The sequence below is a fragment of the Hemitrygon akajei genome, unplaced genomic scaffold (genome assembly GCF_048418815.1).
Source record: "Hemitrygon akajei unplaced genomic scaffold, sHemAka1.3 Scf000045, whole genome shotgun sequence".
NCBI classification, from domain to species: Eukaryota; Metazoa; Chordata; class Chondrichthyes; order Myliobatiformes; family Dasyatidae; genus Hemitrygon; species Hemitrygon akajei.
The window spans coordinates 3,902,976-3,924,790 of NW_027331931.1; the positions used below are offsets into that span (position 1 = coordinate 3,902,976).

The following is a 21,815-nucleotide window of genomic DNA, read 5'->3' on the forward strand; positions in this document are numbered from 1 at the left end:
GTAACCCCAGGCCACTGTTTCTCCTCTAATGAGACTCAAGTCCGACACCCAGACAGGAAGTTACAGCAGTTTATTAATTTCATCATGACAAATGTAAATTAGACACTGTGTGAGCTGCTGACGTGTGGGAATAAATAAGCTGCTTCCAACCCACTCACGGTTACACAAAATTAAATGACCGGCGACAATAATCAGACCCGTTTCTCACCGTCACTCTGCATCGGAGAAACGATGATTATAAAATCACACTTCAGGGCCGTGTCCGCGATCGCTGCAGATCCAGGGCCACTGCCGAGAATTTTTCAATTTAACATCATTATATCAGCTGGACTCTCGAAAGTCTGTCCAAAGTGAGCAAAAGGATTCTCTCCCCAGATAATCCCACCCTGGGGCACTGGTGTCTCAGACTGCGACCCGCCCCCGGACTCTACCTGTCTGTAATTCCACAAGCTCTCACTTCGGGGAGCTCAGAATCCGGTCACCCGGCGGAAGAACCGCCACTGGGCAGGAGGCCAATCTGCATCACTGCGGGACTGCGTCTGTCGTAACAGAATGCTCGGCTGGCGCCAAGGAATCCGTTAGAACCGTCGGGAAGTCAACCTGGAGAGCAGCATTAAAGGGGAGGGCGGGGAATCAGCCAGAATGTCTCCATCTCACGGGCTGGTATGTTCACACATTCAGATGTCCACAGATCCACTTTCATTCAGAATCACAGTCAGTCGGGGTCTTTGTTGCTGCAAAGATCTCAGTTCCTTCAGCCCGGTCCGACTGAACTGATTGTCCCACAGGCTGAAACAGATGGGAAAATAAGGATGAAATAAACAGATTACAAAACAGTGTCAGTAACAGGGGACCGGGGCTAATGTTTCAACAACACTCACAGACAAATATCACCAGAAAACCCGCGGATCCGCTGATATTTTATCACATTGAACATTAACACAAACACTCACCCGATGCGCTCCAGACTCGGGAGGGTCAGTATGAGGTGGCGGAAACCGGGGACAGATCGGTCCGTGAGCGAGTTTGATACCAGGTCTAGCAACGTCAGTGATCTGCATGTAGTGAGAGTGGAGACGAGATCCTCGGCACCAGAATCGGTGAGATCAACATTGTTCAGCCTGGAGATGAGAGAGAGTGTGAGGGTGAAGGACACAGAGAGACAGGAGACGGTGCAAATCCCCAGTGTTTATCAGTAACACAATTACTGATCGCATTAATGTTCAGAATAAGACACACAGCGACTGAAAACACAGTCTCCCACAGTCTGGTTCTTACCCCAGTTTCTGTATTTTACACTCCGGGTTCCTCAGAGCAGCAGACAACAGTTTCACTCCTGAATCTTCTAGTACATTCCAGTCAAGTCTAAACACAAACAGACAAATTGATGAACAAAGTGATTCAAACCGTGGGTCTGAGGGAATTTCTCTCACTCAGATATTTCAGGAAACATTAAACCCTTCAGTAAATCACTGATCGGAGTTCCCATCACTGTCAATGTCCCTCACTGCCCAGCTCCAGTGTATTCACCGAATGTCAGTAATTTAGTCTGTCGGTGAGACCCTGTAAACTCCAGATATTCTGTCTCATTCACGAATGGTTAGAAAAGTACTGATTTGAGAATATCGGAAGCGCATGGTCAAATGCTGGGAGATAGTGGAATAGACCCCACCTGAGGAAAGGGGATAGGAAAATAAAACTTGCAGGAAGAAGGGGATTGGGGAAAAGCAGACCCATCAGGAGGAAGGATTATGAGGATAAGAGGTCCCACAGGAGGATACCGATGAGTAAAGATATCCCACAAGATGAGATGATACAGAGATTGTTTGTACGGGAGGAGTGGGTCTGAACTGAGGAGATTCGCCCATGGGGTCTGGTTATCTGGTAGTGAACACAGTCACACAGGTGGACTGATGGTGATAGTCACACATGGGGAAGGGCAGTGGAGGACAATCTCACAATGGTATTTCTTTCCTTCTCACTGGGACAGTCTGCTGACGGTCTCTTGTCCCTCACCGGGAAGGGGGTGTGAATCTCTGACCAGCCTGCTGCAGTCAGTGTCGGTCTGGGTGTCAGTAACAGTGAGAAGGAACATTGTCAATGTACGTGTCACAGGCGGTGAGAAATACGGCCATTCCTGTGATTTACTACCATTAAACCAATGGCCATTGTTCACTGATCTGATGAAGTCTCCAACATCCCTTCACAAGGAGCCACAGAACCGTCCCGTCCTCGGAGAATTACTGACTGACCCCCTGGTCATTTGTCACAATTCTTTACAATCTGATTTACTACAGTTTTACCCAAATCCATTTACATTGAAACAACACAATGGAACAGTTTCACAGTTCAGAGTGAGAGATAAATCAAGTTACCTCAACTCCTGGCACTTGTGCAGCCCGGGTCCCAGCCGCTGGATTCCTTCACACTGAATGTGGCAGTTCTGCAGGTCGAGGTGCTTTATTGTATCACAGAGTCCGATGACATGAGACAGGACCGCGTAGTCAGTCGGGGTCAGTTTCATTCCACGGAATGAAAGTTTATCCACAGATCCCAGTGCGTCCTGAGCCAGTTCACGATTCTGAGACTCAAACAGGTAGTGCAATGTGTTCAGGAGGCTCCTTTTACCAGCTTCACTCCACGTGTTTCTACTCTGGTGTTGAACTTCCTCCTTCACCCAGTCAATCACCCGGCAGGTTGTTTGATGAGGAAATGGGCCCAGAAACTCCTCCAGGCCCCGAGCTGTCATTGGGGAGGAGAGACCAGCAACAAAACGGAGAAATACCTCAAATCGCCCATCTGTCGTGCTGTGGGCTTCAGTGAGGAATATCCGGATATCCCCGGGATGTGGATTCAGGAATTGTGCGATTGCAGCTACAAACTCTTGGATGGTGAGGTGTGGGAATGTGTACACCACACACCGGGAAGAATTCTCTCTTTCCAAAAGCTCCATCAGGAACCCGGACAGGAACTGGGAAGGCTGCAGATTGTAGTTGATCAAATCTCCATCTGTAAACACAATTTTCCTCTCGGACACTCCTCTGAAGGCCATCTGACCAACCCTGAGTAACACATCACGGGGGCTCTCAATCTCACTGTTGTTGGTTTTCAGGATGTTGTAAATATAGTAGGAGTACAGTTGTGTGATGGTCTTGGGAACACGCTGTGACTCCTGGACTCGTTGTGTGAAAAAGGAGCCCAGTGTCAGAGCGAGGATCCAGCAGTAGGAGGGGTTGTAGCTCATGGTGTTCAGGACCTCGTTCTCCTTCACGTGTATGAAAACAGCTTCCGCCACCGTCTGATCTTCAAAATGCCTGAATAAATATTCCTTCCGTTCCTCACCAACAAATCCCAGGATTTCAACCCGGGCACCGATCTTCGCCTTTTTCAATAAATGTAAGGCAGAGGGGCGGGTGGTCACCAGCACTGAACACCCTGGGAGCAGCTTGCCCTGGATTAAACTGTACACAATGTCAGACACCTTGCTGTACACAATGTCAGACACCTTGCACTGGAATTTAGGGTCTGTGGATATGCATCGAGGTTCTGTGCATCTCCGACTGTCAATAAAATTAATTCTGTCCTTGAATTCATCCAAACCATCAAATATAAACAACAACCCCTCTGGGTTCTTCCACAGCGATTCCAGAATATCCCTCAGGTAAGGATAATAAAACAGCACCAGGTTCGAGAGGGTTATTATACAATTGATCGTGTTTAACTCTCGGAATTTGAAACTGAAGATAAACTGGAACTGTTGGTATATTTTCCCCGTGGCCCAGTCATAAACAATCTTCTGTACCATTGTTGTTTTCCCGATTCCCGTGACTCCGGCCACTGCTGCCGAACATGCAGGCTTGGTATTACTCCGGGAAAAGCTGCTCTGGAACAACTGTTCAGGTGTGATTTTTTCCAGCTCTCCGCGGAGATGTTTTTCTCTCCACTCCTCGTGGTCTCTGCCTCTTGCCAGCAGCTCATGTTCCACCAGTGTCCGATCTTGAACAGTAGAAATGACCGTGAGCTCAGCGTATCGATCAACCAGCTGGAAAACCTTCACCTTCTCCCTCATCAGGATCGTGTTCACTCTCAGTGTTTCAGTTTGTGCCCGCAGAGTTTCCTTGTGTTTCTGTTGAACATCTGCCACGGGAACAAATCGTGGTCAATCTGTTAGATGCCGCAATTTAGCACTGAACATTTAAGTACACAAGAGTTAGCACAAAGCTATTACATTAAATGAATTCATCTATGGATGTTCGTACCGTAAAGTAAATTTGGTTAACAGTGCCCTGACTGGACAGTGAATCATGGCCTACATGATTTGGATTTGGAGCTTCTTTCCGAGGAACGTGCTAAGACGGTAGTGTGATATTAATACGCAGCAGCCTCTCCGGACTCTAGATTGGGGATTGCCAAACGTTATTTGGATTTTCTGGTGTAGTCTGTTTTGTCATATGCTTTTGTGATATCATTCTGGAGGAACGTTGTCTCATTTTTTAACTGCATTGCATTTGTGGTTTCTAAATGACAATAAACTGAATCTGAATCTGAATCTGAACATAAAGAGCAGACCCTCACATTCCACATTAACTGTTCTGTGAAAGTGAGTATATCCCTGTTAGTTTGGTGACCGACTGTCCCGTACTGGACACCCTCCCATTACAGCAAAGGCTATCGTTGTTCTTGTGGAAGAATCTTCTAATCCCCCAACAACTTGTTCCCTCCCCCAACAACTCTCGCAATACCCCTCACCACGTTGATTAATATAAAATACCTCGCTTGCCGATTAGCTCATATACACGAAGGGGAGTCGTTGTCAGCATCTTAGAGAGAGTCAGTGTTTCTACATCACACTAAATCCAGGGTACATCAAACATTGATAATCTCTTTCCCTTACAACAGCACAGATGCTGCACAACTCATTAAGTTGCTAAAACAGATTGTTTGACGCTGCAGAACTTCATCTCGTGTCTCCTAAAGGGTATGTGTGGAAATACTCAATAGGTCAGGCAGCATCTACGGAGAAAGAGACATAGTGGATGCTATCGATCTATGTTGCAAATGGAACAAAAATTTTGAAAAGCAGGATAATTTCTAATCCTGACAGCCCTCCAGTAAACTCCCCTGTACTCTGTCCAAGGCCTCCTCATCCTTCCCGTAATGTGGGACAGAATTGCCTCCATAATCCAGGTGCAACCAAGCCAAAGTTTTACACAGTTGCAACGCAGTGAAGGGCAATGTCTTCACTGACGTGTTGTCACATTCAGAGAACTATGGTGATTGACACCAACATCCCTCTGTGCATCTATAATGTTATTTGTCCTGACATTTAATCCATACTTCCCCAATGCATTTCACCTGCTGAAGAGCAACATCTGACACTGTTCTACACTGAACTCCATTTTCCAGTGCATATCTGCAACTGACCAACATTTCGCTAGATTCCTTGACCAACCAACTCAAGCTCCACAGCTCAGTCTCACTTTAGCTTCATAGACCCTTTCTTTCTTCTTCTGAGTACATTAACAACATCTCTCGCAAATCACAGAATGTTTCCATCTTGTCATTAATCCCCGTTGGTATACGCAGGTCCCAAATTCTGATGAACTGATATTTAGTCGATGCCCACATGCAGGGGGAAATTTGCTCAATAACAGCTGCTCCCAATCTAAACCCTATCATTTAATCTGCCTTCCCCCAATTTAACTTCCCCACAGCCCCATACTGCAGACTTATTATTTTTCATATCCATCTTAGAACTGGAGTTGTGCTTACTGCTCCCAAAAACCCTTCCAGTGAAACCCGAGCACATTGTAGGTTCATGTCCCAATACCTGCTTCAGTATGGCTTCTCCGCTCATTGTCCAACAGCCATTAAATTACAAAAATATTCTTGCAGTAAGGAACAGTGGGACATGATATTTTAGGTCCTCGGTCACACATGGAAAGTTAAAGTTACCCACTACAACAAAAATGCCACGTTTGCATCTTTCCAGACATCGCCTACATATCAGTTCCTCTGTCCCCTGATGAGTACTTGGAAATGTTTAGCAAAAACCCACCAGTAATTGCATCTGTCTTATTTTCGTCCTCTTCCCATATTGTATAAGTACTTGAACTCCCCAGCACGTCCTCTCTGAGTGCAGCTTTGAAATTCCTGAGATCAGTTATTAAACCTTTCCAACAACTTTGCCTCACCATCAAATGAAAAATATCAGAACTCTGGAATATCATGCTGCCAATTCTGTCTTTCTCAACCAGGTCTTCATAACAGCACATTTGACTGTGTATCGCCACCCACAGCTCCAATCTGCGAAGTAATTTTACTGGTGACAGTACAGTGGTTGGTCAAATCTCAAATAATAATGAAGCAGCCTACAGAGAAGAAGTCATCACCCTGACACAGTGATGTCAAGAAAACAAACTCTCCCTCAACATCGCAAAAACAACGGAGCTGATTGTGGACGACAGGAGGAATGGATACAGGCTAACCCCTATTGTCATCAATGGATTAGGGGTTGAGAGGATGAACAGCTTTAAGTTCCTCAACATAAACATCACTGAGGATCTCACACGGTCTGCACATACCGGCTGTGTGGTGAAAACGGTATAACAGCGCCTCTTCCAACTCAGACGGTTGAAGAAATTTCGCATGCCCTCCCTCCAAAATCCTAATAACTTTATATACGGGCACAACTGAGAGCATCCTGACTGACTGCCTCACTGCCTGGCACGGGAACTGAACTTCCCACAGTCGCAGGACCCTGCAGAGAGTGGTGCGGACAACCCAGCGAATCTGTAGATGTGAACTTCCCACTATTCAGGACATTTACAGAGATAGGGATTTAAAAGTCCTGAAGAATCAATGGGGATCCGATCCATCCAGGAAAAAGTACCACAGCATCAAAATCAGGACCAACAGCTCTGGGACAGCTTCTTCCACTAGACCATCAGACTGATTAATTTATGCTAACGCAACTGTAATTCTACGTTATATTTGCTGTCCTGATGTACATACTCTTTATTATAAATTGTTACAAATTGCACGTTGTACATTTAGATGGAGATGTATTGTAAAGATTTCTACTCCTCATGCAGATGAAGGCCATAAGTAATAATCAATTCAATTCAATTCCATGTGCTGATCCACTCTCAAGTTTCAGCTCAAGGTTCTCTCCACTGAAACAATCACAGAAAGAACCAGAAATCCCATCGTATTCATTTACCCTGCTCTGTTTATTAGCAGAACCTGTACCTTCCTTCGACCCTACTTCACAGGAGATCATACAGCTGGACCAGTATTTGAAGTGTCAGTGGAGAACATTCTGGACATAGAAATCATGGGCCTCGGTTATGGAAAAGCATGGAAATGCCCTGAATATTGAGGTCCTGAATTAGCGGAAGGCAGATTTCAATATAAGACGGGGTCTGGATGAAGTGTCATAGCAGTTACTTGCAGCTACATTACAGCTGAAGACAGACTTTTAAAAGGTTAAACTTCAGAATTTCTGCAGATGCTGGAAATCCAAAGAAACACACACAAAAAGAGCTGGAGCAGCTCAGCAGGTCATGCACGATCAACGGAAATGGATAAACTTTTTGACAATCCAATATGTCAGGATCCTACCAGGAGTATGTGGCATCTAACAGTGTCTGAGGAACCTGTCCGGGTGGTGGTCTCACAGTGTGTCAGACCCCGCCAGGGGCGTACGGGGTCTCACAGTGTGTCAGGAACCCGTCAGGTATGTGTGGTGGTCTCACAGTGTGTCAGGACTCTGCCAGGTTTGTGTGGGCTCTTACAATCTGGAGGACCCTGTCAAGGGTGTGTGGGCTCTCTATTTAATGTATTTGGATGAGATTGGGAGAGTAGGAAAACTATGATTGTTGAAATAGTTACTTTAGAGAATGTGAGTCATAGTAATGATGTTCTTCAACAGTCAGGGAGCGAATCTGTTTCGTATTGAGAAATAGGTGTTGGTGTTTCACTGCCGTGTCGCATCCCTTGGCAAACAACATGAAGAACAGTGAAGAACAAGTCTGCAGGCAAATTGTACAGAATTACCAAATCCATGGTGCAGGGATACTGGGAGGTGGGTGGGTTATTGTCTGGATCAGCATTTACAGAGGTGACAGAGACATGAACAGTTTGTAAACTTCATGATTCATCTATCTCCGGTTCCATATGTAAATTAACATCTTTGGAAGTTGTTCTTGGAAATGAGTGGGGCTGAACCAGAGTTCTAGCCAAGGTTTCTTATCTATCTGTTCAAGAGCTTCAAATAATCAGATAAAACATGGGCTACTATATTAATAACTTTTGCAATAACTGTCTTGCTTTCGCTTTTTCCTCTGTTAATTGTGCAGCTGAGTGATCCTACTCAGTCCGCTATTATGAAACCTTACAATCTCTGAGCCCATGGACTGCGCTGGGCTCCATTTTCACCGACACAAAGTGCTTACGGATGTAGTGAGTTTCTTATCCAGTCGACCACAATTTAATTAATAGCAATATTATTTATAGATATTTTCAGTCCTTTCCACCTTCCTTGCCGCAATTCCACAACACTCGGTTTCTCTGTCCTAATTCCCATATATTACCCTTCCACAGTGTCCATCATACAAACTGACAGACATGAATTTCAGATACTCTGGACTGAGCTGAGGATTTTGTCCCCCATCTCACCCTCACTAATACCGTTTCCTGATGGAATTCCCAGGATTATTGAGTGGGATATTGAACTGGATAACTGTAGCAGAGTTTGCAGTAAGGGAGTGCAGATGTGAACAGAGTGGGGTTCATATGCTGCTCCGCGTTGAACAGACTAGTGTAGTGTTACCTGATTTTCAAATTAAATTGTTGCTGTCATTGTTATTCTGTGAAGAAGACTTCAATGGACTCTCAGTTCTAAAAATGATTACCTGTAGGTTCTGAGGGATTTTAGAAAAGTGATTTAGGATAATGGCTGTGCCGGGGGCTGGGTGGTTGTAGTAAAAGTGATTTCACCTTTCGGAGGAATAAATTTCCCATTGTTTCGCTCCTCAGATCGTCCTCTTCTCCATTCTGACCCCTGTGGAAGGATCTGTAGTTGCTGGACTTAGAGAGGAGTGATCCCTTTCAGCAAACTCCCCCAAATCTCTGCATTGTTCCGCATAATGTCCTTTGAAAACTCTCACTCCAGAAAACATTTTCCATGTCACGCGGCCAAAATTTGGCACAACAACGATATGACCCTGCATAGGATCAGCCATTGATGGAAACAGCGGTTTCTTCACTTACCTTTCAGCTTACTGGGAATCTCTGATACGGGTAGATGGACTGGAACACAACCTGTTCGGATTTAAACAATTTGAGGAATTGAAATGTATAAAATCATAAAGTGTGTAATGTTTGAATCCAAAATTGAATTAATCTCTTATATTATCTCACCATGTTCCTGTATTTCTTTCAGCATTTTGTCAAACTTTGGGACACTAATCCGCATTTCTACAAAGGTTTCCCACATCACCCTCTGGGCGCAGGAGCCTTTCTCCATCACCAGGCTCAGGAGGAGTTTAGAACTGTCCGCCCGTTCTCCCTTATCAGCGAGATCAGAGATTTTCTGTGAAGAGTAACAGTGAACATATTGGGGACTAACAGATTCACACAGAGAATGAGAAGTAAATGATGTGCTCTGTAACGGGATCACACTGAGCAGTCACCCGGACGGGTGCTGATCCTGTCTGGACATGGACTGTACATTCTGAGTGCAGAGCACACGGAGGAACATTCACCGTGAACCTGGTCCACCAGTCAATGAGATCCTGGATGGTCTGTGACCGCTTCATTGACGTGGCTCCAAATCCATAAATAATTCCTCACCGGATTTGACGGTGTAAAACAGAAATCAGAAAATATTGATCACAGATGAAGAAAGAAGTCAGGAGGGTTTTTATAACAGAGTGAACAGTCTCGGAGAAGTTGCAGAAAAGATGATGTGATTCATCTCCTCAGTCCGCCGGTGTCCAACATGACAGCGGATTACCGGCTGACACCAGATGTCTTTCTTTTGCCTTTCCTAGTGGAGGTTTATTCAGTGATTACACATTACAACACGGCGGTATTCCCCGATCCACACTGTTTGTAGTTACAGATTGTAACACAATCATCTCCACCCAGAACAGAACACACTCGAGCTCCTGTGGCACCCACAACTGATGCCCCGGTTCTCACTGACATCCTGCCGTCACGCTGCACGATCTTCCCAAACCGAAACTTCCTGTCATATTTCCATTTAATACTGTAAGCCCACACAACTGTTACCTGCTCAACTCACTCTGAACATTGAGCAGCCACCCACCAGTCCGCGGGGTCTTTTCACCCCATTCTATCACTGGTTCAGATTCTAGTTTTTACGGTATTTATTTCCCAGATGTTCAATTATCTATTCTAATATCCAATGAGTCAGAATTCCTACACCCAGTGTCATGTGATGTTGAAAAACTCAAACCCTTTCTCCCTCCCACTCACCCGATGTTCCTTTCCACTGAACTGATTCTTGGCCGTTAACGCCAGGCTCACTCCGTGCACCCCTCCTTCCATCGCCTGCTCCAGCCTGTCCCGGTAGACGTCCGTCAACTGCAGCAGCTGGAAATCGTCCCAGCTCGCCAGGAGCTCAGTGATCATCGAGCCCGGACCTGTGAAGGCAAATGGGGGAGGTGGGGGGGGGTTGGGGAATTACCAACGTTCAATTAGACAGCAACTTTCTCTCAGGAAACTAAAGATGGTGCATGATCCGAGATGTATCTGGCGAGGGTGGGGGGAGGGGGGACGAGACGGGGGAAGAGACAGGCGCGGGACTCAAGATGCTAGAGCATGGATGCGGCCTGGAGAGATGGGGCGCCGATCGGGGAGGTTAGGGCAGGGTGTATAGTTCCATCTGTTGAGGGCTGTTCTTTCGTGTCCCTGGGAGTATACCTCTCTGTTTGGAAAGGACTCTGCTTATTCCTGAGGACGTAGTAACCCATCACCATCGCTCTCCTGGTACTGCCCATCACCACCGCTTTGCTCTGGGTTACTGCCTGCCTGCCTGGTCAACCCCTTCCTCAGCAAATCTCTGGGATTTCTCACAAAATGCTGGAGCTACTCAGCAGGACAGGCAGCATCCATGAAGGAGAATAAACAATCAATGTTTCGAGCCAAGGCCCTTCATCGGACTGGTAATGACGGGACAGAAATTCTAGATATTGTCACATTACTTTCTATTCCTTGTGGTCCCGATCCGAAACGCTAACTGTTTATTCCTCTCCATGGATGCTGCCTGACCTGCTGAGTACTGACAACCTGTTGTGTGTCTTTGTGTTGCCGAAAACTTTCAGCATCTGCACAATGTCTTGTCTTCTGGAGTAACTCGCTATTTTAATGTGCATCACAATCTGTTAGAGGAGCAGGAGCAGACGGTAACTGTACTCCTTCCACTTGTGACTGTGTTTCCCCAGAGATGTTAACTCTCTCTCTAATCACTCTGTTCAATTTTCACAAATATTTTGTGAATTGCCATTACTGAATTAAACCCAGACGGAGAATCAGCAGAGTATTTATAAATTAAAATAAGTCGCCAACAGACCCGTGTCCTTTCCCGATCCTGACGCCACTGGAACTCCTCCACTGCCCGAACCTTGATCCATTTTGTGGACAGGAGTTTTCATTTTTTGCTGCTCTGTAACAAATAAAAATAACAGGAGGGTCAAACATTAATTGGGGTTTAAAGCAGAACACTGTTTTGTTTTTAAACTGAGGTGAACACTTCCAAACATCTGGGGCCGATCCACTGAACACGTGACATGGCCGGATCCACCTGCACCCTTTCACCCACAGTCACACAATGTCCATTTCCGCTCTCCATGCATTGTACATTGGACCAGGATTCTCCAGGGTATCTACTCGCTGTATTACAGGCAATTCCCTTTTAGGTAGCAATCTTGTGTCCTGGACGAGGAGTGATGCGTCTACGGAATGGCAAGGCAGATTGAGCAGACAGCGCCCACTGCTTTGGTCCTCCTACCACTGATGGCGCTTTGGACAACTGCTACACCAGTGTGGGCTGAAACATTTCTGCTGACGATGAGACTTCTATTCCTCTCTTCACTGTGTTATGCGGATTTCCCAGTCACAACAGATTCTCATCATCTTCTTTCAGGTGAATATCGCCTGGCACTGACACCTATGGAAATATATGATTTGTATCGAGAGAGAAACACTCTGGCAACCTGAACAACGCAATGTCACCCATGGCATCGTGACATCTGGTCCTGAATCACTATAGTTTTTTTCCGGCAGGACTTCAGGAGCATTATTAACACCAAAACTCAGTTAAGATTTCTTTGAGCATATCACCTGGCTATTATCAGATAGTTAGTTATATGACACCATGTCAAACACAATGTCGACATGCCATACATCCAAAACCACAAGTTGGGAAAAGTCATTAACATAAATAAAATAAGATGCTGGAGTTATTCAACAAGACAGAGAGTATGTTAATATTTCAGGTGGAAGACCCTGTATCAGAGCTGAGCCTGTGTGTAGGAGCCATGTATCAGCATTGTATTCTGCGTTATGTATTGATGATACTTTTTATGTTAACGAGTCGCATCAGTGGGGGTGTGCTAAACACAAAGGGAATCGGTTACATATTTCTGCTTTGTTAGGTGCAGTACACAGCTGGGGACTGATGAATGTGATATATGTTTATTATCCACTCAAATACGAAAAACTTAAACTTGGGTACATTTTAGTTTCATCGCCTCACGATTGTATGTTTGCTGGTTGCTAATAAAGGATCGAATGCATATCACCGACTTTTGTAACGATCAGCATTGGAACTGAGGGCATGTCATGCAAGTATAACAAATCCGTGGGGGGTCGCCAGCAATGGCAAATTGCTTGGTTAAATTTCACCGCTACATTCTCAGCAGATGTTTCTCAACCTGCCGATCATTTAAATATTCTGAGATACTGAGTATTTTTATTGAGCATTCACCAGTGAACAGGACCTTGGCAATTGTGGGGATGGCTTACAGCAAACTGAAACGCATGACTGTATGGACTTTAAGAAAGAGCATGTGCTGAATCTTTTGAAAGGTATTAAGTTAGATAAGTCGCCGGGATTGTACGAGATATACCCCATTCTACTGTAGAAATCGAGGGAGGAGATTGCTAAGCTTCTGACGATGATGTTTGCATCATACACTAGGTGGGGAGAAGCACCAGAGGATTGGAAGGTTGCGAATGTTACTCTGTTGTTTAAGAAAGAGAATAGAGATAACTCAGGAAATTATGGACCAGTGAGTCTCATTTCAGTGGTGGGCAAGTTTTGAAGAAGATCCTGTGAGGCAGGATGTATGAACATTTGGAGAAACATAATCTGATTAGGGATAGTCAGCATGGCTTTGCCGAGGGCAGGTCATGCCTTGTGAACCTGATTGAATTCTTTGAGGATGTAACAAAACACATTGATGAAGGTAGAGCAATGGAAGTACTGTATATGAATTTCAGTAAGACATTAGCTAAGGTTTCCCGTGGAAGGGTCATTCAGAAAATAATAAGGTATGGGATCCAAGGAGACCTTGCTTTGTGAATCCAGAATTGGCATGCCAATAGACGGCATAGGTCGGTTGTAGATGGTTCATATTCAGCATGGATGATGCTGACTAATAGTGTTCCATTGGGATCTGTTCTAAGACATTGATTAGACTCCATTTGGGAGCCCTGTGTTCAGTGCTGGTCACCTCACTACAGGAAACAATATGGCTGATATAGAGAGGGTGCGGAGGAGATTTATAAGAATGTTGTCTGGATTGGGGAGCATGCCTGATGAGAATAGTTTGAGTGACCTTGGCATTTTCTTCTTGAAGCGATGGAGGATGAGAGATGACCTGACAGAGGTGTACAAGATGAGAGGCATTGGTTGTGTTGATAGCCAGAGGCTTTTCCCATTGTTGAAGTGCCTAACAAGAGCGAACGTAGTATTAAGGTGCTTGGAATTAGTTACAAGGGGGATGTCAGGGGTACGTTTTTCACACAGATAGGGGTAGGTGCGTGGAATGCACTGGCAGCGACGGTGGCAGAGGCAGATACAATAGGGGCTTCCAAGAGACTCTTAGATAGGTTCATGAAGCTTATAAAAATAAAGGGCTATGCTGCAAGGAAATTCTGGTCAATCACTAGAGTAGGTCACATGATCAGCACAACATTGTGGGCTGAAGGGCCTGTAATGTGCTTTAGATTTCTAGGTTATCTGTTCTTTACATTTTATCTACCGAGCTGCCAAGATGATCATCACTAATCAAATCTCACTGAGATTTCTCAGGTCCTGTTGAATTTCTCCAAGTGACCAAGTACGGGAAAGTACAGGTACAGAGAAACACTGAAGTGTAGCAACATCACAGGCAAGTACATTCAGATAACTCACAGAACAGTAATGATAAAATTCTGAGTCACGAATAATATGAGACTACAGTCTCCCACAGTTAGCCCACCGAAGTGGTGAATATCTCTTCTCGCCACCTTCCTGGACTCTCACGTTTCCATGGACGAGCCCCTCATGTCTCTTCTCCGCTGTCAATGGGCTCCTTCCCCCATCATGCTCCCTAATCCACGACCCGGATAAACAATCTCTCAGACCCTATCCTATCGATCCCCTCACACCATATTTATCCTCTCAGTTAATTCCCTCTCACTCCTCCTTCTGCTGGGTTCCCTAACTCCCCAGGGAGCCGGTGTCAAGTCACTGGGCCGAGCAGTCCCCTCCTACCGTTCAGCGATACAGCAGACTCCGACCGCAGGAGACGCTTCATAAGCACCCCCAACTTCCTTCGGAAGGAAAGGGAAATAATTCAAAAAGTGGGCCAATTACTTTGGGATTTGTTCCGCTTCGACGGAGCATTCGCAGCAGGAGTATGAGATGTACTCAGCGGCCCTCTCAACGGCCCACTCAGCTGGCCAATCGCTATTAGGTGTAACCAGTAACTGACAATGCTCCGCACCAATGGGAAGAGCATAAGAGTGTAACTCCTCTGCTGACTGTGGAGTTGGTGAGTGCTTCAGCTAATTGTTCCCTTTGCCGGTAAAGCTCAACCGTCTCAGCGCCAGAGTGGCATAAATAAGTGCACATGTGACATCATATCCAGGTCATGTGTGGGGAACGCACACGTGACCGCAGGCAGGAGGGGGCGCAGAGTGGTGTCAGATCCCGGTCTGGAACGGGCTCGGGCTGGGGCGTTACATTTGTTGAAGGCTGCTCTTTCTCGTCCCCGGGAATACACCTCTCTGTTTGCAAAAGTCTCTGCTTATTCCTCGGAATATAGTAACCCTTCATCATGACTGTCTTGTTACTGCCCATCACCACCACTTTGCTCTGGGTTACTGTCAGCCTGCCTTGTCAACCCCTTCCTCAACAAATCTCTGAAATATCTCACAAAATTCCACAATACGCAGCATGTCAGGCAGCATCTATTGAGGAGAAGAAGCAATCAACGTTCCGGGCCTATGCCCTTCATCGGACTGGAAATGAGGGCACAAAATTTTCAGGTAGTGTCACATTACTTTCTATTCCTGGTGGTCCTGATCCAAAACGTGAAATGATTATTCCAAGCCATGGATTTTGCCTGACCTGCTGAGTTCTGCAAATCGTTTGTGTGTCTTTGTGTAGCTCAAAACGATCAGCATCTGCAGAATGCCTTGTCTACTGGAGTAACTCGCTATTTTAATGTGCATCACAATCTGCTAGAGGAGCAGGAACAGATGGTAACTGTACTCCTTCCACGAGTGACTGTGTATCCCCCAGAGATGTTAACTCTCTCTCTCATCTCTCTGCTCAGATTTCACAAATATTTTGTGATTTGCCGATGTTGAGTTAAACCGAGACGCAGAAACAGCAGAGTATTTATAAATTAAAATAGTTTGCCAACTACCCGTGATTTGTCCCGATGTTGACGTCACTGGAACTCATCCACTCCCCTTTTGCCGCTATGTTAAAAAAAAATAACAGGACTGTCAAACATTAATTGAGGATTAAGGGAAAACACCGTTTTGTTTTTAAACTGAGGCTAACACTTCCAAATGTCTTGGACCTATCCATTAAAGACCACACGGCCGGATCCACATGCGCCCTTCCACCCACACTCACACAATGTCCATTTTCGAGCTCAGTTTCATCGCTTCACGGTTGTATGTTTGCTGATTGGTAATAAAGGACCCAATACATATCACCGAGTTTTATAACAATCAGCATTGGAGTTGAAGGCGCGTCATGCAATTATAACAAATCTGTGGGGAGGTCGCTAGCATTGGCAAATTAGCTTTTTTTAAATTTCACCGCTACATTCTCAACAGATCATCATTTAAATATGTTGAGATACTGAGAATTTTGCTTCAGTATTCAGCAATGAATAGGAGCTTGGCAATAATGAGGATGACTTACCGCGGACTGAATCGCATGAGCGTATAAGAAAGAGCATGTGCTGAAGCTTTTGAGAGGTATTCAGTTAGATAATTCGCCAGGACTGAACGAAATATGCCCCATGCTACTGTAGAAATCGAGGGAGGAGATTGCTAAGCCTCTGACGATAATCTTTGCATCATCAATTATGAGGGGAGAAGTACCAGAGGATTGGAAGGTTGCAAATGTTGCTCTCTTGTTCAAGAAAGAGAGTAGAGATAACTCAGGAAATTATAGGCCTGTGAGTCTTACTTCAGTGGTGGGAGTTTTGGAGAAGATTCTGAGAGGCTGGGTTTACGAGCATTTGGAGACACATAATCTGATTAGGGATAGTAGTCATGGCTTTGCCGAGGGCAGGTCATGTCTTATGAACCTGATGGGATTCTGTGAGCATGTTACAAAAGACATTGATGAAGGTAGAGCAATGGAAGTACTGTATATGGGTTTCAGTAAGACATTAGCTAAGGTTCCGCATGGAAGGCTCATTCGGAAAATAATGAGGTATTGGATCCAAGGAGATATGGTTTGTTAATCCAAAATTGGCATGCCCACAGAAGACAAAGGTCGGTTGTAGATTATTCGTATTCTGCATGGATGATGGTGACTGATAGTGTCCCGTTGGGATCTGTTCTGGGACCCCTTCTCTTTGTGATTTTTACAAATGACCTGGATGAGGAAGTTGAAGGATGGGTTAGTAAGTTTGCTGATGACACGAAAGTTTGGATTGTTGTGGAGCATCTGCATGATTGTCAGCTGGTACAGTGCAACATTGATAGGATGCAGAACTGGGCAGAGAAGTGGCAGATGGAGTTCAATACTGAGAAGCGTGAAATGGTTCATTTCGGTAGGTCAAATTTGAAAACAGAATGTAATATTAATGGGGAGACTCTCGGCAATGTGGAGGATCAGTGAGATCTTGGGGTTAGTGTCGATAGAACACTCAAAGCTGCTGCACACGTTGACAGTGTTGATAAGAAAGCATATGGTGTGTTGGCATTGATCAGCCATGGAATTGAGTTCAAGAGCGTGAGGTAATGTTACAGCTCTTTAAGACCTTGATCAGACTCCACTTGAGAGTACAGTGTTCAGTTCTGGTCACCTCTCTACTGGAAACGATATGGATGCAAAGGAAATAGTGCAAAGGAGATTTACAAGGATGTTGTCGGGATTAGGGAGCATGCTTGATGAGAATAGGTTGAGGAAATTGGTCTTTTCTCCTTGAAGCTAAGGAGGACGAGTAGTGACCTGACAGAGGTGTATAGGATGAGAGTCTTTGATTGTTTCGATAGACAGAAGCTTTTCTCCCCACAAGGTTGAAATGGCTATCATGAGGGAGCATTATATTAAGGTGCTAAGATGGATGTACAAGGAGCATGTCAGGGGTAGGTGAGTGCGACGGTGACAGAGGCGGATACAATAGGGTATTTTAAGAGACTCTTGGATGGATACATGCAGCTTATAAAAATAAAGGGCTATGATGCAAGGAAATTCTAGTCATTTGTTAGAGTAGGTTACATGGTCGTCACAACATTGTGGGCTGAAGGGCCTGTAACGTGCTATAGATTTCTATGTTCTATGTTCTTTATATTTGACCTACCAAGGTGCCAAGATGATCGTCACTAATCAAATCTCACTGAGTTTTCTCAGGTCCTGTTGAATTTATTGCCAAGTGAGGAAGTACGGGAAGGTACAGGTACAGAGAAACACTGACGTGTAGCAGCATCACAGGCAAGTACATTCAGATAACACACGGAACAGTAACTATACAATCTGTGTCACGAACAATATGAGACTACAGTCTACCACCGTTTGCCCACCAAAGTGGTGAATATCTCTTCTCGCCACCTTCTTGGGCTCTCACGTTTCCACAGACGAGCCCCTCATGTCTCTTCACCGCTGTAAATGGGCTCCTTCCCCCATCATGCTCCCTAATCCACGACTGGGACAAACAACCTCTCAGACCCTATCCTATCCAAACCCTCACGCCACATTTATCCTCTCAGTTAATTCCCTCTCCCTCCTCCTTCTGCTGGGATCCCTACCTCCTCAGGGAGCCGGCATCAAGACAATAGGCCGAGCGGTCTCCTCCTACCGCTCTGCGATACATCAGATTCCGGCCGCCCGAGGCGCTTCATAAACACCCCCAACTTCTCTCGGAGGGAAATGGAAATGTTTCAAAATGCGGGACAATTTCTTTGAGGTTTATTCCGCTTTGACGGGGATTCAGGTGCGAGCGTGAAATGTGCTCAGCGGGGGTAATGCCATCTCGGCTGGCCCATCTCCGCTATTGGGTGTAACCAGTGACTGACATTGCTTCGCACCAATGGGAAGAGTGTAACTCCTCTACTGACAGTGGGTGGTGTGGGTGTTTCGGGTAATTCTTCCCTTAGCCGGTAAAGCTCAACCGTCACAGCGCCAGTGTGACGTACTGAAGTGCACACGTGACGTCATATACCGGTGTGGGGACGCATAGGTGACACCAGGCAGGGGTGGGAGCGCAGAGTGGTGTCAGATCCCGGTGTGGAACGGGTTCGGGCAGCAGTGTTTTGTCTGTTGAAGGCTGCTCTTCCTTGTCCCCGGGAATATAGCTCTCTGTCTGCAAAATATTGCTTATTCCTGGGAATATAGTAACCCATCACCATGACTGTCCTGGTACTGCCCATCACCATCGCTCTGCTCTGGGTTACTGTCTGCCTGCCTTGTGAACCCCTTCCTCAGCAAACCTCTGGAACATCTCATTAAATGCTGGGAGAACTCAGCAGGTCAGGCAGCATCTATGAAGGGGAATAAACAATCTACGTTTCAGGCGGGGCCCTTCATCGGACTGGAAATGAGGGAACAGAAGTTCTAGATATTGTCACATTACTTTCTCTTCCTTGTTGTCCTGTTCCAAAACGTCAACTGTTTATCCCTCTCCATGGATGCTGCCTGACCTGCTAAGTTCTGCCTATATTTTGTGTGTCTTTTTGTTGCCCAAAACTTTCAGCATCTGCAGAATATCTTGTCTTCTGGAGGAACTCGCTATTTTAATGTGCATCACAATCTGCTGGAGGAGCAGGATCAGATGGTAACTGTACTCCTTCCACGAGTGACTGTGTTTCCCCCAGAGATGTTAACTCTCTCTCTCATCTCCCTGCTCAGTTTTCACAAATATTTTGTGAATTGCTGATATTGAATTATACCCAGATGCAGAATCAGCAGAGTGTTTATAAATTAAAATAATTCGCCAACATACCCGTGTCCTTTCCCGATGTTGATGTCACTGGAACTCTCCTACTGCTCGCACCTTGACCCATTTTGAAGACAGGTGTGATCAGCTTTGCTGCTCTGTAGCAAAAAAACAATAATAACATGATGGTCAAACATTAATTGGGGTTCAAAGGAGAACACTGTTTTGTTTTTAAAGTGAAGCAAACATTTCCAAATATCTTGGACCACCTGCGCCCATCCACCCGTAGTCACAGGATGTCCATTTCTGCGCTCTCCGTGGATTGTACACTGGGCCAGGATTCTCCAGGATTTCTAGTCGCTATATTGCAGGCAATTCCCTTTTAGGAACCAATCTTGTGTCTCGGACCGGGAGTGATGTGTCAACGGAATGACAATGCAGGTTGAGCAGACAGCGCCCACTGCTTTGCTCCTCCTACCACTGGTGCCGCTTTGGTGAGTAATGGACAACTGTTACAGCCGTGTTTGGTGAAACACTTCTGCTGACCAATGGCACATTTATTCCTCTCGTCACTGAATAAAACAGACTTCTCTATCACCCCTGACTTTCACAGTCTCCTTTCCGTTTAACATCGCGTGGTATTGACACCTATGGCAATAAATGGTTTGAGTCTATGTAGAATCACTATGACAGCTCGACCAATGCAATGTCACACATCTTGTCCTGAACCACGACATTTTCTACCGCAGGACTTTAAGACCATTATTATCACCTAAACCCGGTCAAGATTTCTTTGAACTTATCACCTGGCTATTATCAGATGGTTACATGGCACCATGTTAAGCACAGTGCAGACTAATACATCCAAAACAGTAAGTTGGGAAAAGAAGCTTTGACATAAATAAAACAGAATTCTGGAATTATTCAACAAGACAGACAGTATGTGAATATTTCAGGTGGAAGACACTGTATCAGTGCTGAGCCTATCTGTAGGAGCCATGAATCTGTTCGCTATCTGCATTGCATTCCTCGTTGTGTATTGATGATGCTTTTTTATGGTAATAAGTCGCATCATTGGGTGTGTGGTAAACACGATGGGAATCAGTTACATATCTGTGCGTTGTTCCGTGCGGTACACAGCTGGGAACTGACGGTGCCTCTTTCACCTCAGACAGTTGAGGACATTCTGGGTCGACTCCCAAATCCTAAGGACTTTCTACAGGGGCAAAATTGAGAGCATCCTGACTGGTTGCATCATTGCCTGGTATGGCAACTGCACTTCCCTCAATCACAGGACTCTGCAGAGAGTGGTGCAAACAGCCCAGCGCATCTGTAGATGTAAACCTCCCATGATTCATATCATTTACAATGACAGGTGTGAAAAAACGAGCCTGAAGGAACATTGGGGACCAGAGTTACCCTAACCACATTCTATTCCAGCTGCTACCATCCGGGAAAGGGTACTGCAGCATAAAAGCCAGGACCGACAGGCTCCGGGACAGCTTCTTCCAACAGGCCATCAGACTGATTAACTAACGCTGATTTGAGTGTACTCTATATTATATGAACTGTTCAATATATTATAAATTACTACGATTGCACATTCCACATTTAGACCGAAACGTAACGTATAGATTTTTACTCCTCATGCATGTGAAGGATGAAATAAATTAATTCAATTTAATTCAACTCAATTCAAACTTGCTAATCGTGCCTTGTACATTTATATACAAATCAATGGCATGAATAATGAATTACAAAGTTCTCGACACTGACACACACATCCCACTCGTCACAGGCCTCATTTCGCTAAAACCATCTTCCATCATTTCCCTGTTTCTTGTTCTCGAGCCCGGTGTGAATCCACCTCTCCAGCTCCCCGTGAATTCCACGTGACCGAACCTTCCCGATCAGCTGCCATGCGGGATCTTGTTACAGACTTTAACAAAGTTCAGATGAGCAACGTCACTGTCCAACTTCACCCAACTCCCTAGTTAACTCTGAAATAATCTCCAAAATACTTGAATGATATGATGTCCTTTTGGGCAGTTTAGATGGTGATTTCCCGGAAACCAATGCCCAACAGCCCGAGACTTCAGCTTCACTGCAGACTGAAAAAATTCCGATCCCAGCTGCAGAATTACCAACCTGGACTGAAGCCCGTAAACTGGT

The 21,815-nt window shown here is 45.3% G+C and overlaps 2 protein-coding genes across 2 annotated transcripts in view; both read right to left on the reverse strand.

Moving 5' to 3' along the window:
* Positions 1–21,815, reverse strand: part of LOC140720622 (NACHT, LRR and PYD domains-containing protein 3-like) — a 745,417-nt gene that overhangs the window by 717,320 nt on the left and 6,282 nt on the right. The window lies entirely within an intron of this gene.
* Positions 116–16,473, reverse strand: LOC140720563 (NACHT, LRR and PYD domains-containing protein 3-like). The gene is made up of 10 exons (XM_073035400.1): positions 16,457–16,473; positions 14,789–14,847; positions 11,600–11,692; positions 10,504–10,670; positions 9,424–9,595; positions 9,274–9,324; positions 2,376–4,137; positions 1,279–1,365; positions 954–1,121; positions 116–789 (listed from the first exon to the last, which is right to left on the reverse strand). Exons 1-10 carry the CDS (start codon positions 16,471–16,473, stop codon positions 678–680), a joined length of 2,688 nt encoding a protein of 895 aa, XP_072891501.1. The 3' UTR covers positions 116–677.

Excerpts from the sequence above, each read along its gene's own strand:
- LOC140720563 (XM_073035400.1), bottom strand. Across the intron at positions 9,596-10,503 it reads TCAGTGGAAAGGAACATCGG|AAAATCTCTGATCTCGCTGA; the intron begins GTGAGTGGGAGG and ends TACTCTTCACAG. Across the intron at positions 790-953 it reads CCGAGTCTGGAGCGCATCGG|CCTGTGGGACAATCAGTTCA; the intron begins GTGAGTGTTTGT and ends CATCTGTTTCAG.